This window comes from Anguilla anguilla, chromosome 4 (assembly GCF_013347855.1).
Source record: "Anguilla anguilla isolate fAngAng1 chromosome 4, fAngAng1.pri, whole genome shotgun sequence".
Lineage (NCBI taxonomy): Eukaryota > Metazoa > Chordata > Actinopteri > Anguilliformes > Anguillidae > Anguilla > Anguilla anguilla.
In genome coordinates, this window is record NC_049204.1 from 5,733,863 (window position 1) to 5,758,196 (window position 24,334).

A 24,334-nucleotide genomic window follows, 5' to 3' on the forward strand; every position below is an offset into this window, starting at 1 on the left:
ACCGCAGAGGGCCCATGGAGCTCATCCATCCACCGCGGCTACGGCCTCTCCACGCGTCTGCCCGGCAACAAGGCCGCCCGGCGACACGGCCGCCCGGCAACAAGGCCGCCCGGCGACACGGCCGCCAGGCAACAAGGCCACTCCCCATGCCTCCCCACCCAACTGGCAAACTGGCCACACATACAGCCATGCGTTGCACAAGGGCAAATTAAATATATAACTATTATTATTATTATTATTATTATTATTATTATTATTATATGTATTAAAAATGAGACAATTTTGTGAATAAAATAGGCATTACAGGCAATACCCCTTGGCATTCATCAAATCCGACTGAATCCCAAAATTAAACGTAAATGATGTACATCTCTGTTTATCTCTGAACCCCTGAACATTGCAATAAACAATGACATATGAACTAAATCAGAAGGTATGTCTTGCCCTTCAAGACATGAACCCTCTGAACTGTTGGAGTCACATTATAATAACCTTAACATAGGATGACATAGGATTTCACATGTATTTCAGTGAGCCACATTGTTCACATCAAGGGTATAGGGTGAGGATAGCTGCTGTGGAGGATATTATAAGGTCTTGTGAGGAACGTTCACTGAAGTGTAAGGGCATTGTTCAATAAATTACATGAGTAATCAATCATTTTTGAGCCAACGTTACCCCTGTCACAAAAGGATTTCTCCAAAGCTTTTCAGTCCCTGCATTATAGAGAAAAGGTAGAAATCAACTGGATATGAAAATAGAAGAGGTGCAATGGTGCTCAGTCTCAGACTATTAAAAACTGGGAGGCAGAGTAGTATAATGGGTAAGGAGCTGGTCTTGTAACCAGAAGGTCACAGGTTCAATTCCCAGGTAGGGCACCCGTGCTGTTGTATCCTTGAGCATGGTGCTCAACCTGCATTGCTTCAGTATTATGTCCAGCTGTATAAACGCATGCGATGTACGTGCTGTGTTAAAGTTGTGTAAGTCGCTCTGGATAAGAGCGGCTGCTGAACGGCTGTAACGAAATGTAAAAGAGAAAGAAGCTGACCAAACTTGTGTACTCTTTTCGCAAAACAAACTAACGTGTGATTTTTGCAGCTTGAGTAATTGGTGCTGCTTAGCAGAGTACATGCTTCCACCAGCTTTTCCACAGGCGATAGCTCGACAATCCACTGTAGCACACACCAGGTAAGCAGTGTGTAATATAAAGGTTAGGCAGGTTCGATTCGCTGGTGAGGCAATATACTTCAAAGGATGGTGTTTTACCTGAATTTCTTTTAGAAATATGGACGAATGGATTTCATGCAAAACAATGCAAGTTGTCAAGGCTTGGTTGTGATAACATCGCCTGCTGAATGCTTGAAATGAAAATGCCATGATCGGCTTAGCGCAGGGCAACTGCAGACCCTGTGCTCCCCCTAGTGGTGGTAGAGGTAATAAGCAATTGGTGTAATCCAGGGCTGCCAAAGCCTGTTTCTTGAGGTCTGCCGTCCTGCAGGTTTTCTGCAGGTTGACACCACTTTGGCACACCTGATTCTACTAATTAAAGCTAAGTTAGAGGAATCAGGTGCATAGAATCAGAATCTCTCGCTGTTGAATGGGGCGTGAACACAGTGGAATGGGAGTGCTTTGTTTCCTGAGAACGTTCGGCCTTGACAGAATGGTGGATTGTGCACCAGCCAATGGCTGCAGGGCACACGGGGACTGAGGGCAAGCGCTAGGTGGTCCTCACTGAGCATGCCCCGTGTGATTTACACAGGCCAGAGGCTACACCGCGACTTCACTGTGACCATCGATCACCGCAATCAGATTTAATTGAGGTGGTTTTAAGTTTCAGGAAGCTGGGGCTGAGGGAGGGATGCAACCGGGAAAAGAGAAAAAAAGACACTTTGACGATTTTATCCTGGGTGACGTTTCCTTGGTCTTTACCTGTGCTGAGCTGCTTAAGCTGTAGTGCTGTTTACCACACTATGAGCGACATGCATTACCGTCAAAACTTTATTTTTTCAAACTTCTCTTGTTCCAGAACTACATGGAGTGAATGCGTATACAAAACTGCAAGGAAAATGCTAGGACGCAAGAAGAACCTCGCTATATGAGTTAAACCCAAACCACAGCCACTAAATACCATAGTTAGCATTGCCTTTAATCTTAACCAATTTGGGACATTGCAGCAAACCACAAGCCACTGATATAACCGGAACTACACGCCGCTGCCAAATTTAGATCTGTGTTGTGAGTCAACCTGACTGTGTGCTTGTGTTTCAGCTGAGCTGACTGCTGTACCGAGAAATCATCTCCTGAGGTGACCTTTCCCAATCATCACTTTCATTTTTCTCAGCAAAGTAGATTATGGACTCAGGTTTTTGCAAACTCACTGGAGAGTTTCCCTGTCCATATTCTTAACATTTTTTTTTAACACCCCATGCAGCTATGTAATTGTAATTATTCAGATGTTTTATTTTTATTAAATACTTATCCAGGAGTTCTACTGCCAGTGAAAATACATAATAATAATAATAATAATAATAATAATTACACTGTTATGCTTACAGAACAAATAAAAACATCATATCATGTCATTCTCCTCTTATGTTTCAAATCTAAAATATTTCCAGATCGTAATAAACCACAACATGTAGCAACCCAATTAACTGTTTACAGTAATATAATCAATTAACAATTCTGGACAAGGTCAAGAGCAGGAAAAAACATTTTTACACAGGTCTCAAGTTCGGTAAATTTGCGCCATCTCCTGGTTCTCTTGATATATTGCCGGATTCAATTTAAAATGACTGTATAGATAAAAAATGCACATAGATAAAAGGTGACAAGTATAGACCCAAAACTGTTTATTTTTTTTTTTTTTGATTTGGTTGAATTATGTTTTTGGTTGGATTTATAGTTTGGTTATTACATGCTCCTGGTCAGAATAAGGATCCAGGATGGGGAAAGTATGGGGGAGTGTTCCTGGAGAGAGGTTTGTGGAAAACCATCATAAATCCAGGCTTTGATTTGGCTGCCTATTTCTGAGTGGTATATTGGCTCACGGCCTATAACAGAGAGAGACAATCTCAAGCGTTGCAATCTGACACAGAGTGAAACTAGAGGCTTTTCAGATTTACGTTCTGTGCCTTTGCCTCCACTGCCATTAAAAAAAAAAACTGCTGATCATCAAAAAGTGCTGACCTTTGTTTTTCCAACCGTCTCTGCTGTGTCATTTCTGTCTGAGAAATCGGTTACACACGGTATTTCACTGCTGCGGCTTCTCTTCCTGTGAATAAGTAAGGGGGTCTGATAAACCCTGGCTGCACGGTGGGGTGTTCAGCATAGCCGCACAAAGCTCTCACCGACACCATGCTGGGTGTACCTCTGTTCCTGCAGCTGGCTCTACTGCCCTTGTTGGTACGCACAGGTAAGACACTTACTCTGTCTCTCTCTCTTTGTCTCTCTCTCTCTCTCTCTCTCTCAGTTCAATTCAATTCAATTCAATTTGCTTTATTGGCATGAAATACATACAGTAAATATTGCCAAAGCATTACATAAAAAAAACAAAAAAAAAACACAAATACAGAAATTCCAAATAGAGGGAGAAGAGAGAAAAAAAGCAATAAACAATTTATACTTGGATTTAATTAACTAATTATATGTACAAGTTGAACAGGTAACACATACCTTTTATCTGGGTATTTTCTCACTGTCCCTCAGGGTATCTGCCTAATTCAGCCCTGCATGCATTATTTGGAGTATTTCTGTAGGATATTTTTACAAAATTCTGCATGCAAAATTTCAGCTGGATGTTTTTGTCCCATCTAGTGTAGTCTTGCTGACTGAGTGGACCCCATATTTCAATTCCATATAGCACAATTGGCTGGATAACGCTATCAAATATTTTTGTCCAAATTCTAATGGGAATATTTATTTTATGGAATCTTCTTTTGATCGCATAAAAAGCTCTATGGGCTTTTTCTTTTAATGCATTCACTGCTAGACCAAAGCTCCCCGACGCACTGATTTTTAGTCCAAGGTAATCATAATCTAGTGTATGTTCTAGGGCGGTGTTTCCTAGAGTAAAGCAGTATCTGCTTTCCTGAGATCTGGGTTTTCTTTGGAAGACCATAATTTTGGTCTTTTTCAAATTTACTGCCAAGGCCCAGTTTTGACAGTATTTCTCCAGCAGGTCCAGATGCTGCTGTAGCCCCTGTGCAGTGGGCGACAGCAGCACCAGGTCATCTGCGTAGAGCAGAAATTTTACGTCTGTGTTATTTAGAGTGAGGCCAGGAGCTGCAGATTGTTCCAGTAACACCGCTAACTCATTTATATAAATATTGAACAAGGTAGGACTCAAACTGCAGCCCTGCCTTACCCCACGCCCTTGAGTGAAGTATTCTGTTCTTTTTTTGCCAATTTGTATCGCACACTTATTTCGCAGATATACTGATTTAATTATACCATAAGTTTTACCCCCTACACCACTTTGGAAAATTTTGTAATAGAGGCCCTCATGCCAAATTGAATCAAATGCTTTCTTGAAGTCTATAAAGCAAGCAAAAAATTTTCCTTTATTTTTTTGGTGCACATGTTCATTAATTAGGGTGTGTAGGGTGTAAATATGATCACTAGTGCGTTTTTTTGTTGTTCTTTCAACTCTTTTATAGTAATTGGATTGTCTAATGGGTTTTGGTTGTTCTTTATTGCTGATTCTAATATTTGTAATTTGTCTTGGATTTGTTTTTGTTCAAATTTGAGATTGTTTGGAGTAAATTCTTCAAATGGGTCTTTAAAGTGTTTTTTCCAGATTTCATTATTTTGAATGGCTAATTCATGATTTGTTTTGTTACTTAAATTATTCCATTTTTCCCAGAATTGGTTTTTGTGAATAGAGTCTTCAATTTCAATAAGAGTTTTCTGAATGTGGTTTTGTTTTTTCTCTTTTAGAGTTTGTTCATATATTTTAAGCGTTTCACAATATCTATAGCGTAAATCTGGGTTTTGTGGTTGGTGATGTTTCAGATTTGATAGATGTCTTAATTTTTTCCTTATTGATTTGCTTTCGTCATCAAACCATTTTTCTTTTAAAGCTGATTTTTGATTATTTTTTAATTTTTTAATTTTAATTGCTGATTGATGGAAAATGTCATTTATCATTTTAACTGCCAGATTTACACCAGTTTGGTCAGGTTTAAATTGTGTTAAAATGAAACTGTTGATACGGTTAGTAATTTCAGTGGAACTGATTGCTTTGGTGAATTTGTCTATGCTGTCTGCAGCCCATCTGTATGTCGGATTGAGATTGTACAGTTTAGAGGGCTGTGTTTCAGTGTTCCTGGGTTGTCCAATTCTTTTCAGGTACACATTTATTTGACAGTGGTCTGAAAATGGGGTTTGTGGTCTAACAGTGAATGCACTGATGAAAGAGGGGTCCATGTCAGTGATGGAATAGTCGACTACACTAGTCCCAAGAGCTGAGCAGTAAGTGAACCTTCCTGAAGAGTCCCCTCTGATCCTGCCATTAAGAATGTACAGGCCTAGGGCTCGACAGAGATGCACTAACTCCCTACCATTTTTATTCACAGCACGGTCAGGGTTGTTTCTCTGTGTTGGGGTTGGTATTAAATTTAGAGGGGTTTGTCCGAATATATGTATATTTCCATTGTTATTTATGCAATCTGGCTCTGTTCCAGTCCTATCGTTAAAATCTCCACACAGTAGCACATGTCCCTGGGCCTGGAAATGGCTGATTTCTGTGTGGAGGTTATGGAAAGATTCCTCATTATAATAAGGCGATTCAGTAGGGGGGGTGTAGGCCGCACACAGGTACACATCACTATTTCTGTTTCAATCTTTAGCCATATGTGTGCTGGGCCTCGTTTTACTGGGGTGATGTGTGCTGCTAGGTCTTCCTTAAACCATATTATGAGTCCCCCAGAGTCTCTGCCGTGCTTGACATGGTTTAATTTCAATGATGGCAGTATGATTTCCCTGTAACCTGAGGGACAGTGAGTCAGTGCTTCCAAACGACACCATGTTTCTAACAAAACAATGACATCATAACTATTTACATTATTGATAAAGTCAGGGTTTGTGCTCTTGAGCTTACACAGGGCTGTGTGCCAGGCTGTTGGGTGCTCTGTGTGGAAGATCAAGTTGTTTTTGATCTTCCTGTCCTCTGTGTAAGCATAGTCACAGTGCAGCGACTCAGGGCTGTTCTTCAGTACAGAAAGTTTATACTGCTTCCTGGTCTGAGCATTTGTGACTTCTGCAGGGTACTGAATCTCTGTGCTGCTGCCTGCAGGCTGCTCCGTTACCATGGTAACCGTCGCCATGGTAACCAAAAATTGTTACAGTTTGGAGGCACTCCAACTGTCACTTTCTTCAACTTTTCTTCAACTGACGTTTGGCTAATGTTGTTTAGCTTGCTAGCTAACTTTTTTTTTTAGCCTTTTGTTTGTTTAGCTACTATATTGTTTACTGTGGTATTTATTGATAATATAGTTCAGGCCTACCTTCTATGTTCTGTGTTCTTGTTTTGTTCCGTTTTTATTTTTCCTTTCTTTACTTTTCAGCTTTCCAGTCCAGTTAGCTTTGCTTACTAATCTTTTCTTGCTAATTTATGCTAATTTGGTTTTATATTGTGTTCTGGGCTGGCTCTGGACACCATTCTGTATCTTTCAGACAGTGAGGACCTGATTGTGTTCAATGTCACAATGCCTGCTTATGTATAAAATATGTATGGTGCACCTAATTTCCATTCTTTCAATTTACTTCATAATTAAAGGTCCCAGTATCCAGCACCTGGGTGTTTTATTTACACAGTCAAACTTGGTCATCTTCAATGTAACGTTTCTTTCATTTAGTAACTTATAAAGGGTGTGAGGAAGTATGAACATGCTCTGGTCGGCTAAAATCTCTTTCTGTCCTAGCCCACCAGGACTCAGGCATTGTGAATGGCAAGGAGGCTCAGCCACACTCCAGGCCTTACATGGTCTCTGTGCAGCAAAAGAACAGGCACGCCTGTGGAGGCTTCCTGGTGTCCGACTCCTTCGTAATGACGGCAGCACATTGCCTGAAGTGGTAAGATCTCCTGTTGAACTAGAATTATTAGTATTTATAAAAAAGAGTGTACAAGTCTCAAAAAGTGAAGAAAACAATAATGCTCATCCTATTGAGCTCTGGAAGGTGGTAGGGTCTGGCACAGACTGAGGTACGTTTTTGTGAGGCACTGAAATATTATGACACACATAAAGTATACATGTGTGAAAGGTTAAGTTAACATTATGCTGCTTCTTTTTTCAAAGGGGAGAAAACCTGACAGTTCTGCTTGGGGCCCATGACATTTCTGAGAACCGAAAGTCAAACCGGGCTGAAGTGAAATTCTACCACATCCACCCTGGGTTTGATGCGCACACACTGGAGAATGACATCATGCTGCTGCAGGTACAGGAGAATACGAGTGACTGAGTCAGCAAAAAGGCCCACCATGAGTGCCGACTGGGTCATACGGCCAATTATGACACGCCGACTCCACTGTAGTAGGCAGGACAGGCCTCATCCCGAGAGTTACTGTGGGTTTAGGTTCGCTGGTGTCCCTACTGCTGAATCACTTCCTCCAGACAAGTCCTAGCTGTCACAGAGAGGTTTGTATGTCACAGGAAACGTCACAGTGAGCTAAGGCAATAGTCGTCTTTCAATGAGAGTGAGACATTTATGTCAAAGAAGCATTTCATCCGTCTATCCATTATCTATACCCGCATACCCTGAGCAGGGTCACAGCGGGTTCTGGAGCCTATTGCAGCATTCATTGGGGTGAAAGGCAGGAATACACTCAATCTATTGCAGGGCACACACACCATTCACTCACACGCTCATACCTATGGACAAATTTAGGGTCTCCAATCGGCCTACCTGCATGTCTTTGGACTGCGGGAAAAAACCCACGCAGACACGGTGTAAAGAAGCACTGTACAGGTGAAATTTAGGATTTAGGCAAACAATACCACATCTCTAGCCCAATAATGAACAGGAAAATGGCCCAACAGTTTGGGTCGTTAGGCCAAACTCGTTAGCTTTTGGCTCGATCTGGCTTTAATGCGTGCGACTCCATTTGATGTAGAGCTCTGACTCGTGTGCCGGGCGAGGACTCTGATTGGCTCTGTTTCTGACTCGTGTGCCGGGCGAGGACTCTGATTGGCTCTGTTTCTGGAGCAGCTCAGGACTGCGGTTCGGAAGAGCAAAGAAGTGAAGTGGATCCCCCTGCCTAAGAAAGATAAAGACACCAAGCCCAAAACGCTCTGCAGTGTGGCAGGATGGGGGGCCATCAAAACGAACGGGACCTCAAGCCCACGCCTCCTGGAGGTCAACGTGAATGTCATGGACCGAGCGGTGTGCCGAAAAATTTGGAGGAATAAACCGATCACACCCAGGATGATGTGTGCTGGGGGAGGTGCCGACAACAGAGGCTTCTGTCAGGTCTGTGAACATTTTTTTTCATTGAATACAAAAATCAATTAAATGATAATTTGATATTTGCTTCAGCAATGCTTTATTTTTTCTAATGACAGGGGGATTCAGGAGGTCCTCTGGTGTGTAAGGACACAGCAGTGGGCATCGTGACCTTCAATGACGGAAACTGCGACACACCTAAAAGACCGAATGTTTACACTCAAATATCCAAGTACCTGCCCTGGGTCAAGTGTATCATAAGCAGTATAAAGTGAATAGCTGACAAAATGCTAACCCGTTGTTGAAATTATGCAAATTATGCACATAGTGATGAATAAATTATACATGATACTGCATTTGATTTGGTTGTGTATGTTTGTATGGGGGAGATGGGGAGGGGGCGGGGGTGCAATGATATCTGTATATTATTTTTCACGGTTCAAGGAGCAGAAACTAATCATGTAAAGCAGTTGTTTCATTTTGAACAAGTCCGCCCCCCCCCCTCTCCCACCCCGCCTTTTGCATCTGACCACATCATTACTAATCGGCCTTTGCTGGAAAACATGCAGCAAGCTGCTGGTTTTGTATAAAGTGCACGATGTACTAAAGTCACGACCACAACTGATGAAAGACAAGGGTCTTCAGACGGAAAGAGCGATTAGCACTCATTGCTGCAGGGGTGAGAGGGGGCAGGTTCCGCTGCGGATGAGACAGCTAAACAAAGAGACTCTGCAAAGACCACCAGGCATTGCTAAGCACATGCAACAGGCTGTAGCAGAGGCCACAATCTCCATCTGTGCAGCTGAAACAGACAGACCAGAAAACACAGAACACCAGGTTCCCACCAAGAGAATTACAGCGATCAGCCTGCCCTGTTCCCTTGCACTGACACCTTATCAAGCTCTTTGGTTGTTTTATTTTAATTTATTTGCACAAAATAAACCGATAAATCCAACAGTGCAATAATGATAATAAAGCAAGCTCATAAAGAATCATGCACAGGGTGAGATGTGGGACTTAAAAAAAACTCAGCCATACTGTAAAAACATTAAATGAACACAAAAATATATATATTTTAAAAACAAATAATCCCTTGAATGTTGGTAATAACTCCATGAGAATGAACAGAAAACCTTTCATGAGTTTAAGTGCTGAAAAGTTAAATGCCTAGTGTTAACTCAGTCCAAACAAGATTCTTAATTGGATTTTACTCGTTTTGCAGTTGTCTGTTTTCACTTTATCAAACAAGGCAGTGCAATCAATCAATCAATCAATCAAAATGTATTCATATAGCGCATTTCACAAACAATTGTCACAATATGTTTCACAGACGACCCTGGCCTAGACCCTCACAGGAGCAGGCCTAAAGCAACGGTGGCAAGGAAAAACTCCCTGTGGCAGATGGGAAGAAACCTCGAAAGGCTCAAGGGGGAAACCCATCCTCTTCTGGTCGGCTCAGGGTGTAGATTGGTGACCAACATGGTCAGTCAGTCAATGTTTTATTGGTCGATCAAATTGGTGGCAACTGAATGAGTCCTGAGGTAGCAGCTCAGATGATGGGCGGGGCCGGGTGGCAGTGGTGTGGGGAGCAGCAGGTGGCGACGGATGTGGGCAGGGTGTAGGCGGCGACGAAAGAGGGGCTGTTGAGTGCTGCTCGTTATTTGATTGTCTGCTGTTTGTCATCTAATCTTTCAGCATCCAAAAATGTCGAGTCACCATTTGAGCGTGAGGATTTGAGCGTGGCAACAATCTATTTAACTTTATTATACTTGCACTCAGTTACACATACTATGAAGGAAACCTCAGAGAAGCATTAGACTGGAGCAGAATTCTGACCCTACCATTATTCCATCTGCATGTTGCAGCAGAAATAGATTTGCCAGACTGGGCAATATTTTTCCCATCTTCAAATGTACAGTTCTGATGATTACATGTGCACTGTAGCCTCATCTTCCTGTTCTTAGCTGAAAGGATTGGAACCCGGTGTGGTTCTACTGCTGCTGTAGCACGTCTGCTTCGAGGTTAGATGCACTGTGTGTTCAGATATGCCCTTTTGCACAACACTGTTGTAAACAGCTGAGCATTTGAACATTTGAGGCCTTTCTGTTAGCTTGAATGAATCGTCCCATTCTCCTCTCACTTCTGTCATTAAGAAGATATGTCCGCATGCTTTACATATCTTGTCTTGTAGCCAAATGATTTGTTTGGAGCAGTAGGTTATTTGTGTTAATGAACAGGTAGTGTATACTTGATAAAGCTGCCACAGAGTATAAATAAAGTAAGCTGATGTGTGAAATAAAAATGGGCCGTCTCATGTGTCTCTGAACTAATGGAAAAGCTGAGGGACTGCTTAACACCTCTGTCCCACACTGCGGTTTCTGAAACAGGACAAAGGGGGGGCTTCTTTGAAGAAATGTCAGCGGTTATAAAGACAGAAAAACCTCTCATATCTGCTGCATCCTGTTTGGCATCTATAGGCTAAAGGTGCAGCAGTAAACGACTCATTGTGCACATCAGCTATCTTTGGCCCAAAAACGTTTGAGAGCCTCTCTGATGCCACGTCTGCACCTCTCCTGACTCCCCTGGTAGTGGGTCTCCTGATTGCCTTGGCACAAGCAAGGAAGTCCCAGCACTACAGAATGTGTATCTGTCTGCAATGAGATCTTGGAGGCCGCCTCTCTCTCTATTTCTCTCTCTCCCTCCCTCTCTCTCTCTCTCTCTCACTTGATGATTTGTGGTCCCTCGTGTGTTTTCTTTGCAGTGTTCATACCTTGTCATTTTGAAAGACGTTTTTATTTCATTTTCATCCTGTTAAATGTTTTGATGTGGGGTGATACCAAATGTGTGTAAATGCAATGAAAGTGGGAAAATGTAAACACACTCTCTGTGGTTAAAATCTCCTTCTGTTCTAGCCCGACAGGACTCAGGCATTGTGAATGGCAGGGAGGCTCAGCAACACTCCAGACCTTAAATGGTAAATGGACTGAGTATTTAGTCATCGCAGTTCCTACATCACGATCATTTCTTCCTGGTGTGTGTCTTGGAGGGAAGACGTAGCCCACTCCTACCACAGGCTAACGGTATAACCCAGCTGATTATAACCAGTTATTTGACACATGTGACAAGGTCAGGCACACCTAGTTGAGTCAGTCCCTGGGTACTACCAGGGGGGAACAATCTCTCCCCAGAAACTGACGCGAATGACTTTTTGGCCATAAATCGTACTGCACCCTTGTTTTCCCACCGGTCCCAGAAGACACTTCCCACCCCACTGAGAGTCGACGGGCTCGTTCCAGTTCACTCCTTCCATCTCTTCCTCGTGTCCTTTCCTCGCTCCTTAGCTCCACCCAAACGTAGGATGAGAGAAAGAGATGCAAGGATGAGATACTTGGAATTAAGGCAACACGTATATGGCTAATGGAACGTCCTTGCTCAGTGAAGCATCAGTTTGAAACAACAGTTGCAGCACTTTTGCTGTTTGTTAAAGTGGTTTGACGGACATTTTTAGTGCTGCTGACCATAATAAAACTTGACTCTGGAATGTCTGATAAAACAAGTAGCATTAAGAATAGATTTTATGAGTTAATAGCCTACTATTGTCTTGTGTAACTGCATCTTATGGCCTCATAGAATTGTGATCAATAATGGCTGTTGATGATGTTAGGCGTTTCGTCTAAATTTTCCCCTTTGATTTCCAGTCCTTTTAACACGCTGAAACACTCTTGCACACAATACAGGCTGCTTTGCGTTTAATGACGGCTCGGAAAGAAGCATACGTGAATTCTGCCACCTACTGGGCGGTTGTGTGCTAGCCACACATGCATGTTCCAATATCAGGTAGTAGGTCAGCTGCTCACTCACTCAGTAACGAACAATGACTGTTCTTGGTCAGCCCCCAGGATTCGCCAGAAATAATTTTTTTCTTTTAGATCTTCAAAAATAACCCCAGTGTGAAATTAAAAATGGGGCGCTCGTGGTCTCAACTGCCGGAAAATCTGACCACAGTCTGCGAGCACTCAACAACTTTGAAACCACTTACCCACACTGGGGACTCTGCAATATGACAAAGGATTTGTTTCGTTTTTAAAAAATGTCAGCGGCTGTACTGATGAAAACCTCACAGCTGTCCACAGTTTCCTGACCAGCCTCAATAAAAGCACAGCAGTGAACGACTGATCATTGTGCACAGCAGCGATCTTCGGTCCAGAACGTTTGAGATCCTCCCTGATGCCATGTCTGCACCTCTCCTGACTCCCCTGGTAGTGGGTCTCCTGATTGCCTTGGCCCGAGCAGGTAAGTGTCAGTACTACAGAATGCGTATCTATCTGTCACTAAATCATAGAGATGGCCTCTCTCTCTCTCTCTCTCTTCTGCCCCAGGTGATGACTTGATTGAGTTCAATATCACGATGCATGCTTATGTATAAAATATGTATATGCACCTAATTTACATTTCTTATTTTCACTTGATGATTTGCGGGCCCTCAAGAGTTTTATTTGATGTGTTCATACCTCGTCATTTTGAAAGTCTTTCATTTTCATCCTTTGTGTAACTTTTAAAAGTATTGACGAGGGGTGATAGAGAATGTAATGAATGTGGGGAAGGATAAAAATGCTCATTGGCTAAAATCTCTTTCTGTCCCAGCCCAACAGGACTCAGGCATTGTGAATGGCAGGGAGGCTCAGCCACACTCCAGACCTTACATGGTCTTTGTGCGAGGGAACAAGCACGCCTGTGGAGGTTTCCTGGTGTCCAACTCCTTCGTAATGACGGCAGCACATTGACTGGAGTGGTAAGACCTCCTGTTGAACTAGAATTATTAGTATTTACAAAAATGTGAACAAGAGTGTACAAGTCTCAAAAAATAAAAATAAAATTATGCTCATCCTATTGAGCTCTGAAAGGTAGAGTCTGGCACAGATATGTAAACAGGTATGTTTTTGTGTGGCATTGAAACATATCGATACACAAATAAAGTATACATGTGTGATATGAGGAAGTTAACACACCGCTGATTCATTTACAAAGGGGAGAGAACCTGACAGTTCTACTTGGGGCCCATGACATTTCTGAGAAACGAAAGTCAATCTGGGCTGAAGTAAAATTCTACCACATCCACCCTGGGTACGATCGTGACAGATAGGAGAATGACATCATGCTGCTGCAGGTATGGAGAACACAAGCGACTGAGTCAGCAAAAAAGCCCACCATGAGTGCAGACTGGGTCATACGGCCATTTATGACACACTGACAGACAGAACAGGCCTCATCTCGAGAGTTACGGCGGGTTTATGTTAGCCCCTATCCCTCAGTTACTGCTGAATCACTTCCTCCCAACTAGTCCTAGTTGTTACGGAGAGGTCTGCACGTCACAGGTAACATCACAGTGAGCTATAGAGAACAAATTGTCTATGGCTGGGGAACAAGTAAATTGGATGAGTGTGTATGCTTCAGATTGCACAGTGCACTGGTGCAAGAGGTGGCTTCCATCTTATATATTTTAGTCACCTCATTATGAGTCATTATAAATAAATTCTAACATTCATTTTGTGCTGTACGCTTGCTGGCCACTTACAATACCAGGGCTAAACTATTACACTGTTTTAGTGATAATCGGTACTGTCAGTAAGTGCTCAGTGAACCCCAGAGAAAAAATTTAGCTGGGGTATACCAAGCTGAAACCAGTACAAGATTTGTGACCCTCAAAGTATAGGTTAGGTCAGAGTAATGTTTACTGTGTGAACTAGACTTAATGCGTTCATGGCTATGAATAACTGTTACATAATGAGTATTGTACCTTATCGGACCTGGGTTTAGTAGTTATTCCAATGACTTTCGATATGCACTTATTGTACGTCGCTTTGGATAAAAGCGTCTGCCAAATAAATGTCATGTAAAGTAGATCGCATTAAAGAACTCATGAGCATTTTGGCTTGATCTGGCTTTAATGCCTGTGGCTCCATTTGATGTAGATCTCTGACTCGTGTGCTGGGCGAGGACTATGATTGGCTCTGTTTCTGACTCGTGTGCCGGGCGAGGACTCTGATTGGCTCTGTATCTGACTCGTGTGCCGGGCGAGGACTCTGATTGGCTCTGCTTCTGACTCGCGTGCCGGGCGAGGACTATGATTGGCTCTGTTTCTGACTCGCGTGCCGGGCGAGGACTCTGATTGGCTCTGTTTCTGGATCAGCTCAAGACTGCAGTTCAGAAGAGCAAAGAAGTGCAGTGGATCCCCCTGCCAAAGAGAGATAAAGACATCAAGCCCAAAACGCTCTGCAGTGTGGCAGGATGGGGGGCTATCAAATCGAATGGGGCCATAAGCCCACGCCTTCAGGAAGTCAATGTGAGTGTCGTGGACCGAAAGCTGTGCCAAAAAATATGGAAAAGTCCAATCACAAACAGGATGGTGTGTGCTGGGGGAAGTGCCGGCAACAGAGGCTTCTGTCAGGTCTGTGAAATTTTTTTTCATTGAATACAAAAATCAATTAAATGATAATTTGATATTTGCTTCAGCAATACTTAATTTTTTCTAATGACAGGGGGATTCAGGAGGTCCTCTGGTGTGTAAGGACACAGCGGTGGGCATCGTGTCCTTCAATGAAGCTGGAAACTGCAACACACCTAAAACACCGAATGTTTACACTCAAATATCCAAGTACCTGCCCTGGGTCAAGTGTATCATAAGCAGTATAAAGTGAATAGCTGACAAAATGCTAACCCGTTGTTGAAATTATGCAAATTATGCACATAGTGATGAATAAATTATACATGATACTGCATTTGATTTGGTTGTGTATGTTTGTTTCAGGGAGATGGGGAGGGGGCGGGGGGGCAATGATATCTGTATATTATTTTTCATGGTTCAAAGAGCAGAAACTAATCATGTAAAGCAGTTGTTTCATTTCGAACAAAACCCCCCCTCCAGCCCCCCTCCCTCCCCCACCCCGCCTTTTGCATCTGACCACATCATTACTAATCGGCCTTTGCTGGAAAACATGCAGCAAGCTGCTGGTTTTGTGTAAAGTGCACGATGCACTAAAGTCACGACCACAACTGATGAAAGACAAGGGTCTTCAGATGGAAAGAGCGATTAGCACTCATTGCTGCAGGGGTGAGAGGGGGCAGGTTCTGCTGCGGATGAGACAGCTAAAGAAAGAGAGTCTGCAAAGACCACCCGGCATTGCTAAGCACATGCAACAGGCTGTAGCAGAGGCCACCATCTCCATCTCCATTTAAGTGCTGAAAAGTTAAATGCCTAGTGTTAACGACGTCCAAACAAGATTCTTAACTGGATTTTACTCGTTTTGCAGTTGTCTGTTTTCACTTTATCAATCAAGCCAGTGCAATCAATCAATCAATCTAAATTAATTTATATAGCGCATTTTACAAACAATTGTCACAATACGTTTCACAGACGACCCTGGCCTAGACCCCCACAGGAGCAGGCCTAAAGCAACGGTGGCAAGGAAAAACTCCCTGTGGCAGATGGGAAGAAACCTCGAAAGGCTCAAGGGGGAAACCCATCCTCTTCTGGTCGGCTCAGGGTGTAGATTGGTGACCAACATGGTCAGTCAGTCAATGTTTTATTGGTCGATCAAATTGGTGGCAACTAAATGACAGTCCTGAGGTAGGGGCTCAGATGATGGGCGGGGCCGGGTGACGGTGGTGTGGGGAGCAGCAGGTGGCGACGGATGTGGGCAGGTTGTAGGTGGCAACGAAAGAGGGGCTGTTCAGTGCTGCTCATTATTTGATTGTCTGCTGTTTGTCATCTAATCTTTCAGCATCCGAAAAAATCGAGTCACCATTGTAAGATTTTTAGTTCAACTACAAATCTTCAATACAGAGGTTGTGCCAAAACGCAATACTTGGGCCCACTGATGAAAGAAAGCCTTAGTTCACAGCTCACAAGACTTCAGTATCACTGTAAAGACTGACAGTGCCATATTGATACAATCAGCCAGGAGAGGGAGAAAGGTGAATGAAACTGACTCGGGAGTGATTAACAAAGCAGAGTTGCTAAGGCATTGTGTGACTCTTGACAGAAACTAATCATCTCACTCACCAATCATCACTGGTACCACTAATCAAATCACAACTAACAGCTTAAAAGAAGGCCAAGACAGACAGTCGGGGTGCATTTTGACTTCGATGCTCCCAGAGTACATGCTACGTGTATTTTCTGTTGCTGCCATATTTTGCCAATAAAGACTACGAAGACTACGTTTCTACGAAGACCAAGATTTTCTCGTCCGGAACCTTATTTTTTCTTACACCATTTGAGCGTGAGGATTTGAGCGTGGCAACAATCTATTTCACTTTATTATACTTGCACTCAGTTACACATACTATGAAGGAAACCTCAGAGAAGCATTAGACTGGAGCAGAATTCTGACCCTACCATCATTCCATCTGCATGTTGCAGCAGAAATAGATTTGCCAGACTGGGCAATATTTTTCCAATCTTCAAATGTACAGTTCTGATGATTACATGTCCACTGTAGCCTCATCTTCCTGTTCTTAGATGAAAGGATTGGAACCCGGTGTGGTTCTTCTGCTGCTGTATCACGTCTGCTTCGAGGTTAGATACACTGTGTTCAGATATGCCCTTTTGCACAGCACTGTTGTAAACAGCTGAGCATTTGAACATTTGTGGCCTTTCTGTTAGCTTGAATGAATCTTCCCATTCTCCTCTCACTTCTGTCATTAAGAAGATATGTCCGCATGCTTTACATATCTTGTCTTGTAGCCAAATGATTTGTTTGGAGCAGCAGGTTATTTGTGTTAATGAACAGGTAGTGTATACTTGATAAAGCTGCCACTGAGTATAAATGAAGTCAGCTGGTGTGTGAAATTAAAATGGGCCGTCTCATGTGTCTCTGAACGAACGGAAAAGCTGAGGGACTGCTTAACACCTCTGTCCCACACTGCGGTTTCTGAAACAGGACAAAGGGGGGGCTTCTTTGAAGAAATGTCAGCGGTTATACAGACAGAAAAACCTCTCACAGATATCTGCTGCATCCTGTTCGGCATCTATAGGCTAAAGGTGCAGCAGTAAACGACTCATTGTGCACATCAGCTACCTTTGGCCCAAAACGTTTGAGAGCCTCCCTGATGCCATGTCTGCACCTCTCCTGACTCCCCTGGTAGTGGGTCTCCTGATTGCCTTGGCACAAGCAAGGAAGTCCCAGCACTACAGAATGTGTATCTGTCTGCAGTGAGATCATAGAGGCCGCCTCTCTATCTCCCTCCCCCCCACCCTCTCTCTCTCTCTCTCTCTCACTTGATGATTTGTGGTCCCTTGTGTTTTCTTTGCAGTGTTCATACCTTGTCATTTTGAAAGTCGTTTTTCTTTCATTTTCGTCCTTTGTGTAACTGTTAAATGTTTTGATGTGGGGTGATACCAAATGTGTGTAAATGCAATGAAAGTGGGAAAGCGTAAACACACTCTGTGGTTAAAATCTCCGCCTGCGCCAGCCCAACAGGACTCAGGCATTGTGAATGGCAGGGAGGCCCAGCCACACTCCAGACCTTACATTTAGGATAACTTTAGCACATCTTAGGCCCAACAGTCTAAGTCTTCAGGTGCAAATGTTGTACCCCTGAAAAAGGGGAGAAGGATCACAATTGCAACTTAAGCAGTGTTTCCTCATCAGTGGCTTTATCTGGAATCTTTTCAACAATAAACATTTACATTTGCCAATAAATGAAAATTCCACAGAACATGTACACCATGTCACAATCTATGTTCCATTCAGCGTTCCTTTTTTTCCACAAGTGCATATAAGCAATGACTCAAATAATAACAACCGTTATGTTTTAAATTATACTGTTACTGGTAGATAGCATCACTATAGTTAAAATAATTCTCCACTATCAATTTCAATTTGGCACCCTTCTTTTTAAATTATTGCGTCATCTAACAGTCTGCAATTTTACATTCCATTTCACTTTCATTCAATTAATTATCTAATTTACTCTAATTCAATTCCTTCACACTTTTCCTTTCATATGACCTCAATTACAAGATACACAGTTATCTACAATGTCTTTAGTGACAAAACAAATAAAATAAACACTTCAGTTACATACAATAGCTTAATAACAAATATTCGCAAATATGTTAACGGCAGGTTATTACAGTGAAACAGCACTAGTACCTAAATAGAAAGAGATACCATTTACGTGGACCGAGCTAGCTAGACAGCATGCACATTCCACGTGAACCGGTTGGGACATTAAAATGGCTGCCGCGGCCTAGCAAGCTAGCATGTATAGCTACCATGTGTTCTCCACAAATACACTCGGTAAAACGCGGCATTTAGTAATAAACTTCAAACAAAGGCAACAAAATGAACATGTAACCCGCACGTTATTACAACAAATAGGCATTAACACTGAAAAACTAAAAAGGAATACCATTCGGAAAGTAGCTGCATTACAGAGACATCATGGACATTTCACGTGTCTACTGTGATCGTACATAAAATGGCTGTAGCGGCTAAATAAGCTAGCACATTTTCTCGGTTTATACACTCGGTAAAACTAGTAAAACTTCACCAACATCAACTCCATTAGTGCTTTTTCACGGTCAGGAGTGTCTAACGTTCATGTTTTCACTCCATTAACAGTGTATAATTAATATCATACCTGAAAAAGGGGAGAAGGATCACAATTGCAACTTAAGCACTGTTTCCTCATCAGTGGCTTTATCTGGAATGAGGAAAAAAGACCGCGATCCTCCTCTAGTGTATGGAGGAAGGCATGAGCAATCGATCCGAAATTAGTTTTAGAAGGCTTTCTTATAGATTACCGAAAAACAATTGAATTGACATAAGTTACGTTTTTGGTTTTAACTTTTCTTAAACCAGCAGTGACTTTTAAGTAGTTTATCATGAATTATTACAGTTTTACCCAATTTTCATGAATTTCTACCAGGTACTCTTTTATAAAAGAACGATCTCAACAGTTCGAAAGAATGCCCAAACCTTACTCAAAATGCAACACATATGTACAATATATATGTGAACGTATTTAAATGTTTACACAATGCTTTGTGACATTTCCATACCCGAAAAAAAAAGAGAAATCAATAAAGAAGCCAGGCTACGATGTTCACTCTCTGGCATCGTTATCGAGAATGAAGCAACGTAGCGACAGTTCCCCCTTCTGGCCGTCTGCAGGCATAACTAATCACTGAAGTGTCATGTCCAAAACTAAACAAATCAGCTATTGATGAATGCACTGTTCCAGTAGGTAAATAGTCTTTAGACGTTTTAAACCTCTTTTAACCTTTTACAGGACTTTTAATCCCTTCAACAGGTAAGTACTATTTATAGATCTTTCTATTTTAACTGCAATGTATTTTTTCATGAATTCCCTTTTAAATGTCCACCAATAAACTCAATGAATAAAAATCTTTTTTTTATGCATTTCTGTCTCATTGATGAACTCCATGAATTCAGTCTACCACACAAACTCATGATCTTTTGGCTCGATCTGGCTTTAATGAGTGCAACTCCATTTGATGTAGAGCTCTGACTCGTGTGCTGTGTGAGGACTTTGCGGGGGACACATTAAGGGGGGGTCTGGGGGTCCTCCCCCAGGAAATTTTGAGCGTCAAACACTTCATTTCCGGGTGAATTTTTATGCACCAATTTGTGCCTTTTCTGCATCAATTTATGGTGGAAATGTAAAGGAAAACACTAAATTCAGGGGGACAAATTCACATGTTCTAAATACTATAATATAAATAATTCTACAAGACGTGTCCATAACGTTACACAAAACATTGGCTAAAATACTAACACTGCAACATGGGGAGTCACGTTAATTCCCTCCTTAGCAACCGAGTACAACTATCGAAGGTAGTTTTCTAAGTTAAGTGAACATCACATTCAGACAGTGTACCGACAGCTATTAACTAGCTAGCTACTCATCATACTATCAGATATCATAGTTCATCCATTGACAACTAGCTAGCTAACAATGACGTTAGCTGGCATATTGCTAGGTAACATTACACATATAAGATTACCGTTACCGTTCTTTCCAACCGCTGTGAGTCACTGACTTTAGCTGACGTTGTCATAAAAGTTTTCCCGACCGTGAAAACTGCCTGGCTTGTTTACATTTTAGAAGATGCTAGTGGGTAAATCTATCGCTGTTTCCGTTGCAGAACTTTCGACACAAGCAAACTCGGAAGCGCTATCCCAAAATTTCTTCTTACCATTTTTATTTCTACAAGGGTTATGGGAAGTGAAGTCCATAGTATGATCGGCTTGAGCATTCACCTCTAATTGTTGACTACATATCCCATTTGTGCTTTCGTAAACTCAAACTTTTCGTGGCCATGGGAGTAAACCACTGCTACTGCGTGAAGAGGGGAGTCAATAATTCACGTTATGTTTACAGGCATTACAGTCCTTTCCGCATAATTTTGAAGTCATCATTTATTGCTGTTGCAGCCTTTATTGAAAGCTTTACATGGGAGAGGGATCAGTTATGGTTGGGGGGACAATTAGATTCTTTACAAAGATTTGGGGGGGACACGTCCCACCCGTCCCACCCGGTTCCTCTGCCAATTTGTACAGCAGTCATTTCATGGTGAACTAGGCCCCCAGCCTCCTCCACCCAGAGTAGGCCTTCCACATCAGACCACATCATAACTAGAGTCGAGCAGAGTAGAGTAAAGCTTTAATGTCCCCGAGGGGTAATTTGGCTTGCAAACAGCAGTCAATAATAAGTAAAAATGGATTTGATACAAATACAATATAAACATACATACACACATAAACACAAGCACACAGTTAGCGCAAACGTCACTGTTGTCGTTGTCACTTGTCACCAGAATCATCAGAAGCAGCAGCAAGAAAGAAACAAAAATAGGGGGGGGGGGGGGGGGTGGCACCGTATCACATTTACGGATAGTCACAGTCCCATTTTCCTTAAAAAGACAATAGCTGATGGAATAAAAGACCTCATATACCTGTTAGTGTCCTGGGGGGGTAAAACCTCTGCCTTGAGGGGAGCAAATTAAACTCCCAAAAACAAATTTTACCAAGCATCGTATAGCGATAAAACGTGGTGAGCACTGAAGTCACACCACAGCTGAAGAAAGACACGGGTGTTCAGATGAAACGAACGATTAGCGATAACCGCTGCCGGGTGTGGGGGGTGGGTGGTGAGACTGCTAAAGGAAGGGCCTCTGCAAAAGACCACCAGTCTCTACTCAGCACATGCAACAGGCTGTAGCAGAGGCCACCATCTCCATCCATGCGGCTGAAACAGACAGAACCAGAAAACACAGCACACCAAGTTCCCACCAAGAGAATTAGGACGATTAGCTTGCCCTGTTCCATTGCACAGACAACATGACAATCTCTTTGCTCATTTTATTTAAATTAATTCACACAGAATTAACAGCTAAAGCAAGCAGTGAAATGTAAATAACAAAGCAAGATTGTAAAATGGAATGTGTGAGTGAGACAAGGAGCTCATACTAACCCACACCATAAATACATTTCAGTAAGAACATCTCACACATTTAGATTAAACAGTTCAATGAATATGTAAGTGCATTTTTTTGGTTTTGCACTGAATCGATCTGCTTCAGGTACTACAATGCACACACCAGCGTCCACTACCCTATCAAACCCTACTAAACAGGAGGAATACCATCCATCCATCCATTATTTATACCCGCTAAGCATCCTGGGCAGGGTCGTGGGGGTTGGTTTTTGTTTATCACATTATTCTTAAAACTCTAGAGGCTGCAGTGTGTGAGGGTGGCAGCTGTTCCTTGAGATGCTGGAACCACCACGTCTGTCACCAGCAATCACACCACGTTCAAAGTCACACAGATCATACAAAAATCAGCCCAAGCTTAATGGCCAAACAAAAACTACACCTCTTCACCATGTCCACATGCTTTACACATTGTCTTGCAGCCAAATGATTTGTTTGAAGGAGCAGGTTATTGATGCAGGTACTGTATACTTAATAAAGCTGCCCCCGAGTATAAATAAAGTCAGCTGGTGTGTGAAATTAAAATGGGCGTCTCATGTGTCTCTGAACGAACGGAAAAGCTGAGGGACTGCTTAACACCTCTGTCCCACACTGCGGTTTCTGAAACAGGACAAAGGGGGGGCTTCTTTGAAGAAATGTCAGCGGTTATACAGACAGAAAAACCTCTCACAGATATCTGCTGCATCCTGTTTGGCATCTATAGGCTAAAGGTGCAGCAGTAAACGACTCATTGTGCACATCAGCTACCTTGGGCCCAAAACGTTTGAGAGCCTCTCTGATGCCACGTCTGCACCTCTCCTGACTCCCCTGGTAGTGGGTCTCCTGATTGCCTTGGCACAAGCAAGGAAGTCCCAGCACTACAGAATGTGTATCTGTCTGCAATGAGATCTTGGAGGCCGCCTCTCTCTCTATTTCTCTCTCTCCCTCCCTCTCTCTCTCTCTCTCTCACTTGATGATTTGTGGTCCCTCGTGTGTTTTCTTTGCAGTGTTCATACCTTGTCATTTTGAAAGACGTTTTTATTTCATTTTCATCCTGTTAAATGTTTTGATGTGGGGTGATACCAAATGTGTGTAAATGCAATGAAAGTGGGAAAATGTAAACACACTCTCTGTGGTTAAAATCTCCTTCTGTTCTAGCCCGACAGGACTCAGGCATTGTGAATGGCAGGGAGGCTCAGCAACACTCCAGACCTTAAATGGTAAATGGACTGAGTATTTAGTCATCGCAGTTCCTACATCACGATCATTTCTTCCTGGTGTGTGTCTTGGAGGGAAGACGTAGCCCACTCCTACCACAGGCTAACGGTATAACCCAGCTGATTATAACCAGTTATTTGACACATGTGACAAGGTCAGGCACACCTAGTTGAGTCAGTCCCTGGGTACTACCCGGGGGGAAAAATCTCTCCCCAGAAACTGAAGTGAATGACTTTTTGGCCGTACATCGTACTGCACCCTTGTTTTCCCACCGGTCCCAGAAGACACTTCCCACCCCACTGAGAGTCGACGGGCTCGTTCCAGTTCACTCCTTCCATCTCTTCCTCGTGTCCTTTCCTCGCTCCTTAGCTCCACCCAAACGCAGGATGAGAGAAAGAGATGCAAGGGTGAGATACTTGGACGGAGGAATCAAGGCAACACGTATATGGCTAATGGAACGTCCTTGCTCAGTGAAGCATCAGTTTGAAGCAACAGTTGAAGCACTTTTGCTGTTTATTAAGGAGGTTTGACGGAAATTTTTAGTGCTGCTGACCCTAATAAAACTTTTTCAAGTGGAATGTTCGATTAAACAAGTAGCATTAAGAATAGATTTTATGAGTTAATAGCCTACTATTGGCTTGTGTAACTGCATCGTATGGCCTCATAGAATTGTGATCAATAAAGGCTAACAACACACTAGTGCTTACTTCTCGTAGGCGTTGTCACAACAGCAGTGAAGTAAACACAGTCATGAAACTGGTTTCTGTGAAAAATGTATTGTCGAGCTCACGGACTCACACTGGTGTCTGTGTTCGAAAGCTCCATTTTGCCCTCCGTGTTCTTAGCCTGATACCACTGATGTAGATATATTTATATTCTAAGTTTCCTACAGAATTATCTGAGATGTTAGGCGTTTCATCTAAATTTTCCCCTTTGATTTCCAATCCTGAAACACTCTTGCACACAATACAGGCTGCTTTGCGTTTAATGTCGGCTCGGACAGAAGCATACGTGAATTCTGTCACCTACTGGGCGGCTGTGTGCTAGCCACACACGCGTGTTTCAACAGCAGGTAGTAAGTCAGCTGTTCACTCACTCAGTTACGAACAATGACTGTTCTTGACATTTTTTTTTTCTTTTCGATCATTAAAAATAACCCCAGTGTGAAATT

At 42.6% G+C, this 24,334-nt stretch overlaps 1 protein-coding gene and 1 pseudogene across 1 annotated transcript; both read left to right on the forward strand.

Annotated features, from left to right (window-relative positions):
- The first annotated feature begins 3,255 nt into the window (after positions 1-3,255).
- On the forward strand, positions 3,256-8,798 carry LOC118226603 (mast cell protease 1A-like). Its single transcript, XM_035416370.1, has 5 exons — positions 3,256-3,415; positions 6,924-7,074; positions 7,299-7,437; positions 8,209-8,469; positions 8,562-8,798. The coding sequence occupies exons 1-5, from the start codon at positions 3,358-3,360 to the stop codon at positions 8,715-8,717; spliced, it is 765 nt and encodes a 254-aa protein (XP_035272261.1). The 5' UTR covers positions 3,256-3,357; the 3' UTR covers positions 8,718-8,798.
- A 3,657-nt stretch (positions 8,799-12,455) lies between these two features.
- Positions 12,456-15,221, forward strand: LOC118226605 (annotated as a pseudogene).
- The last annotated feature ends 9,113 nt before the right edge of the window (positions 15,222-24,334 follow it).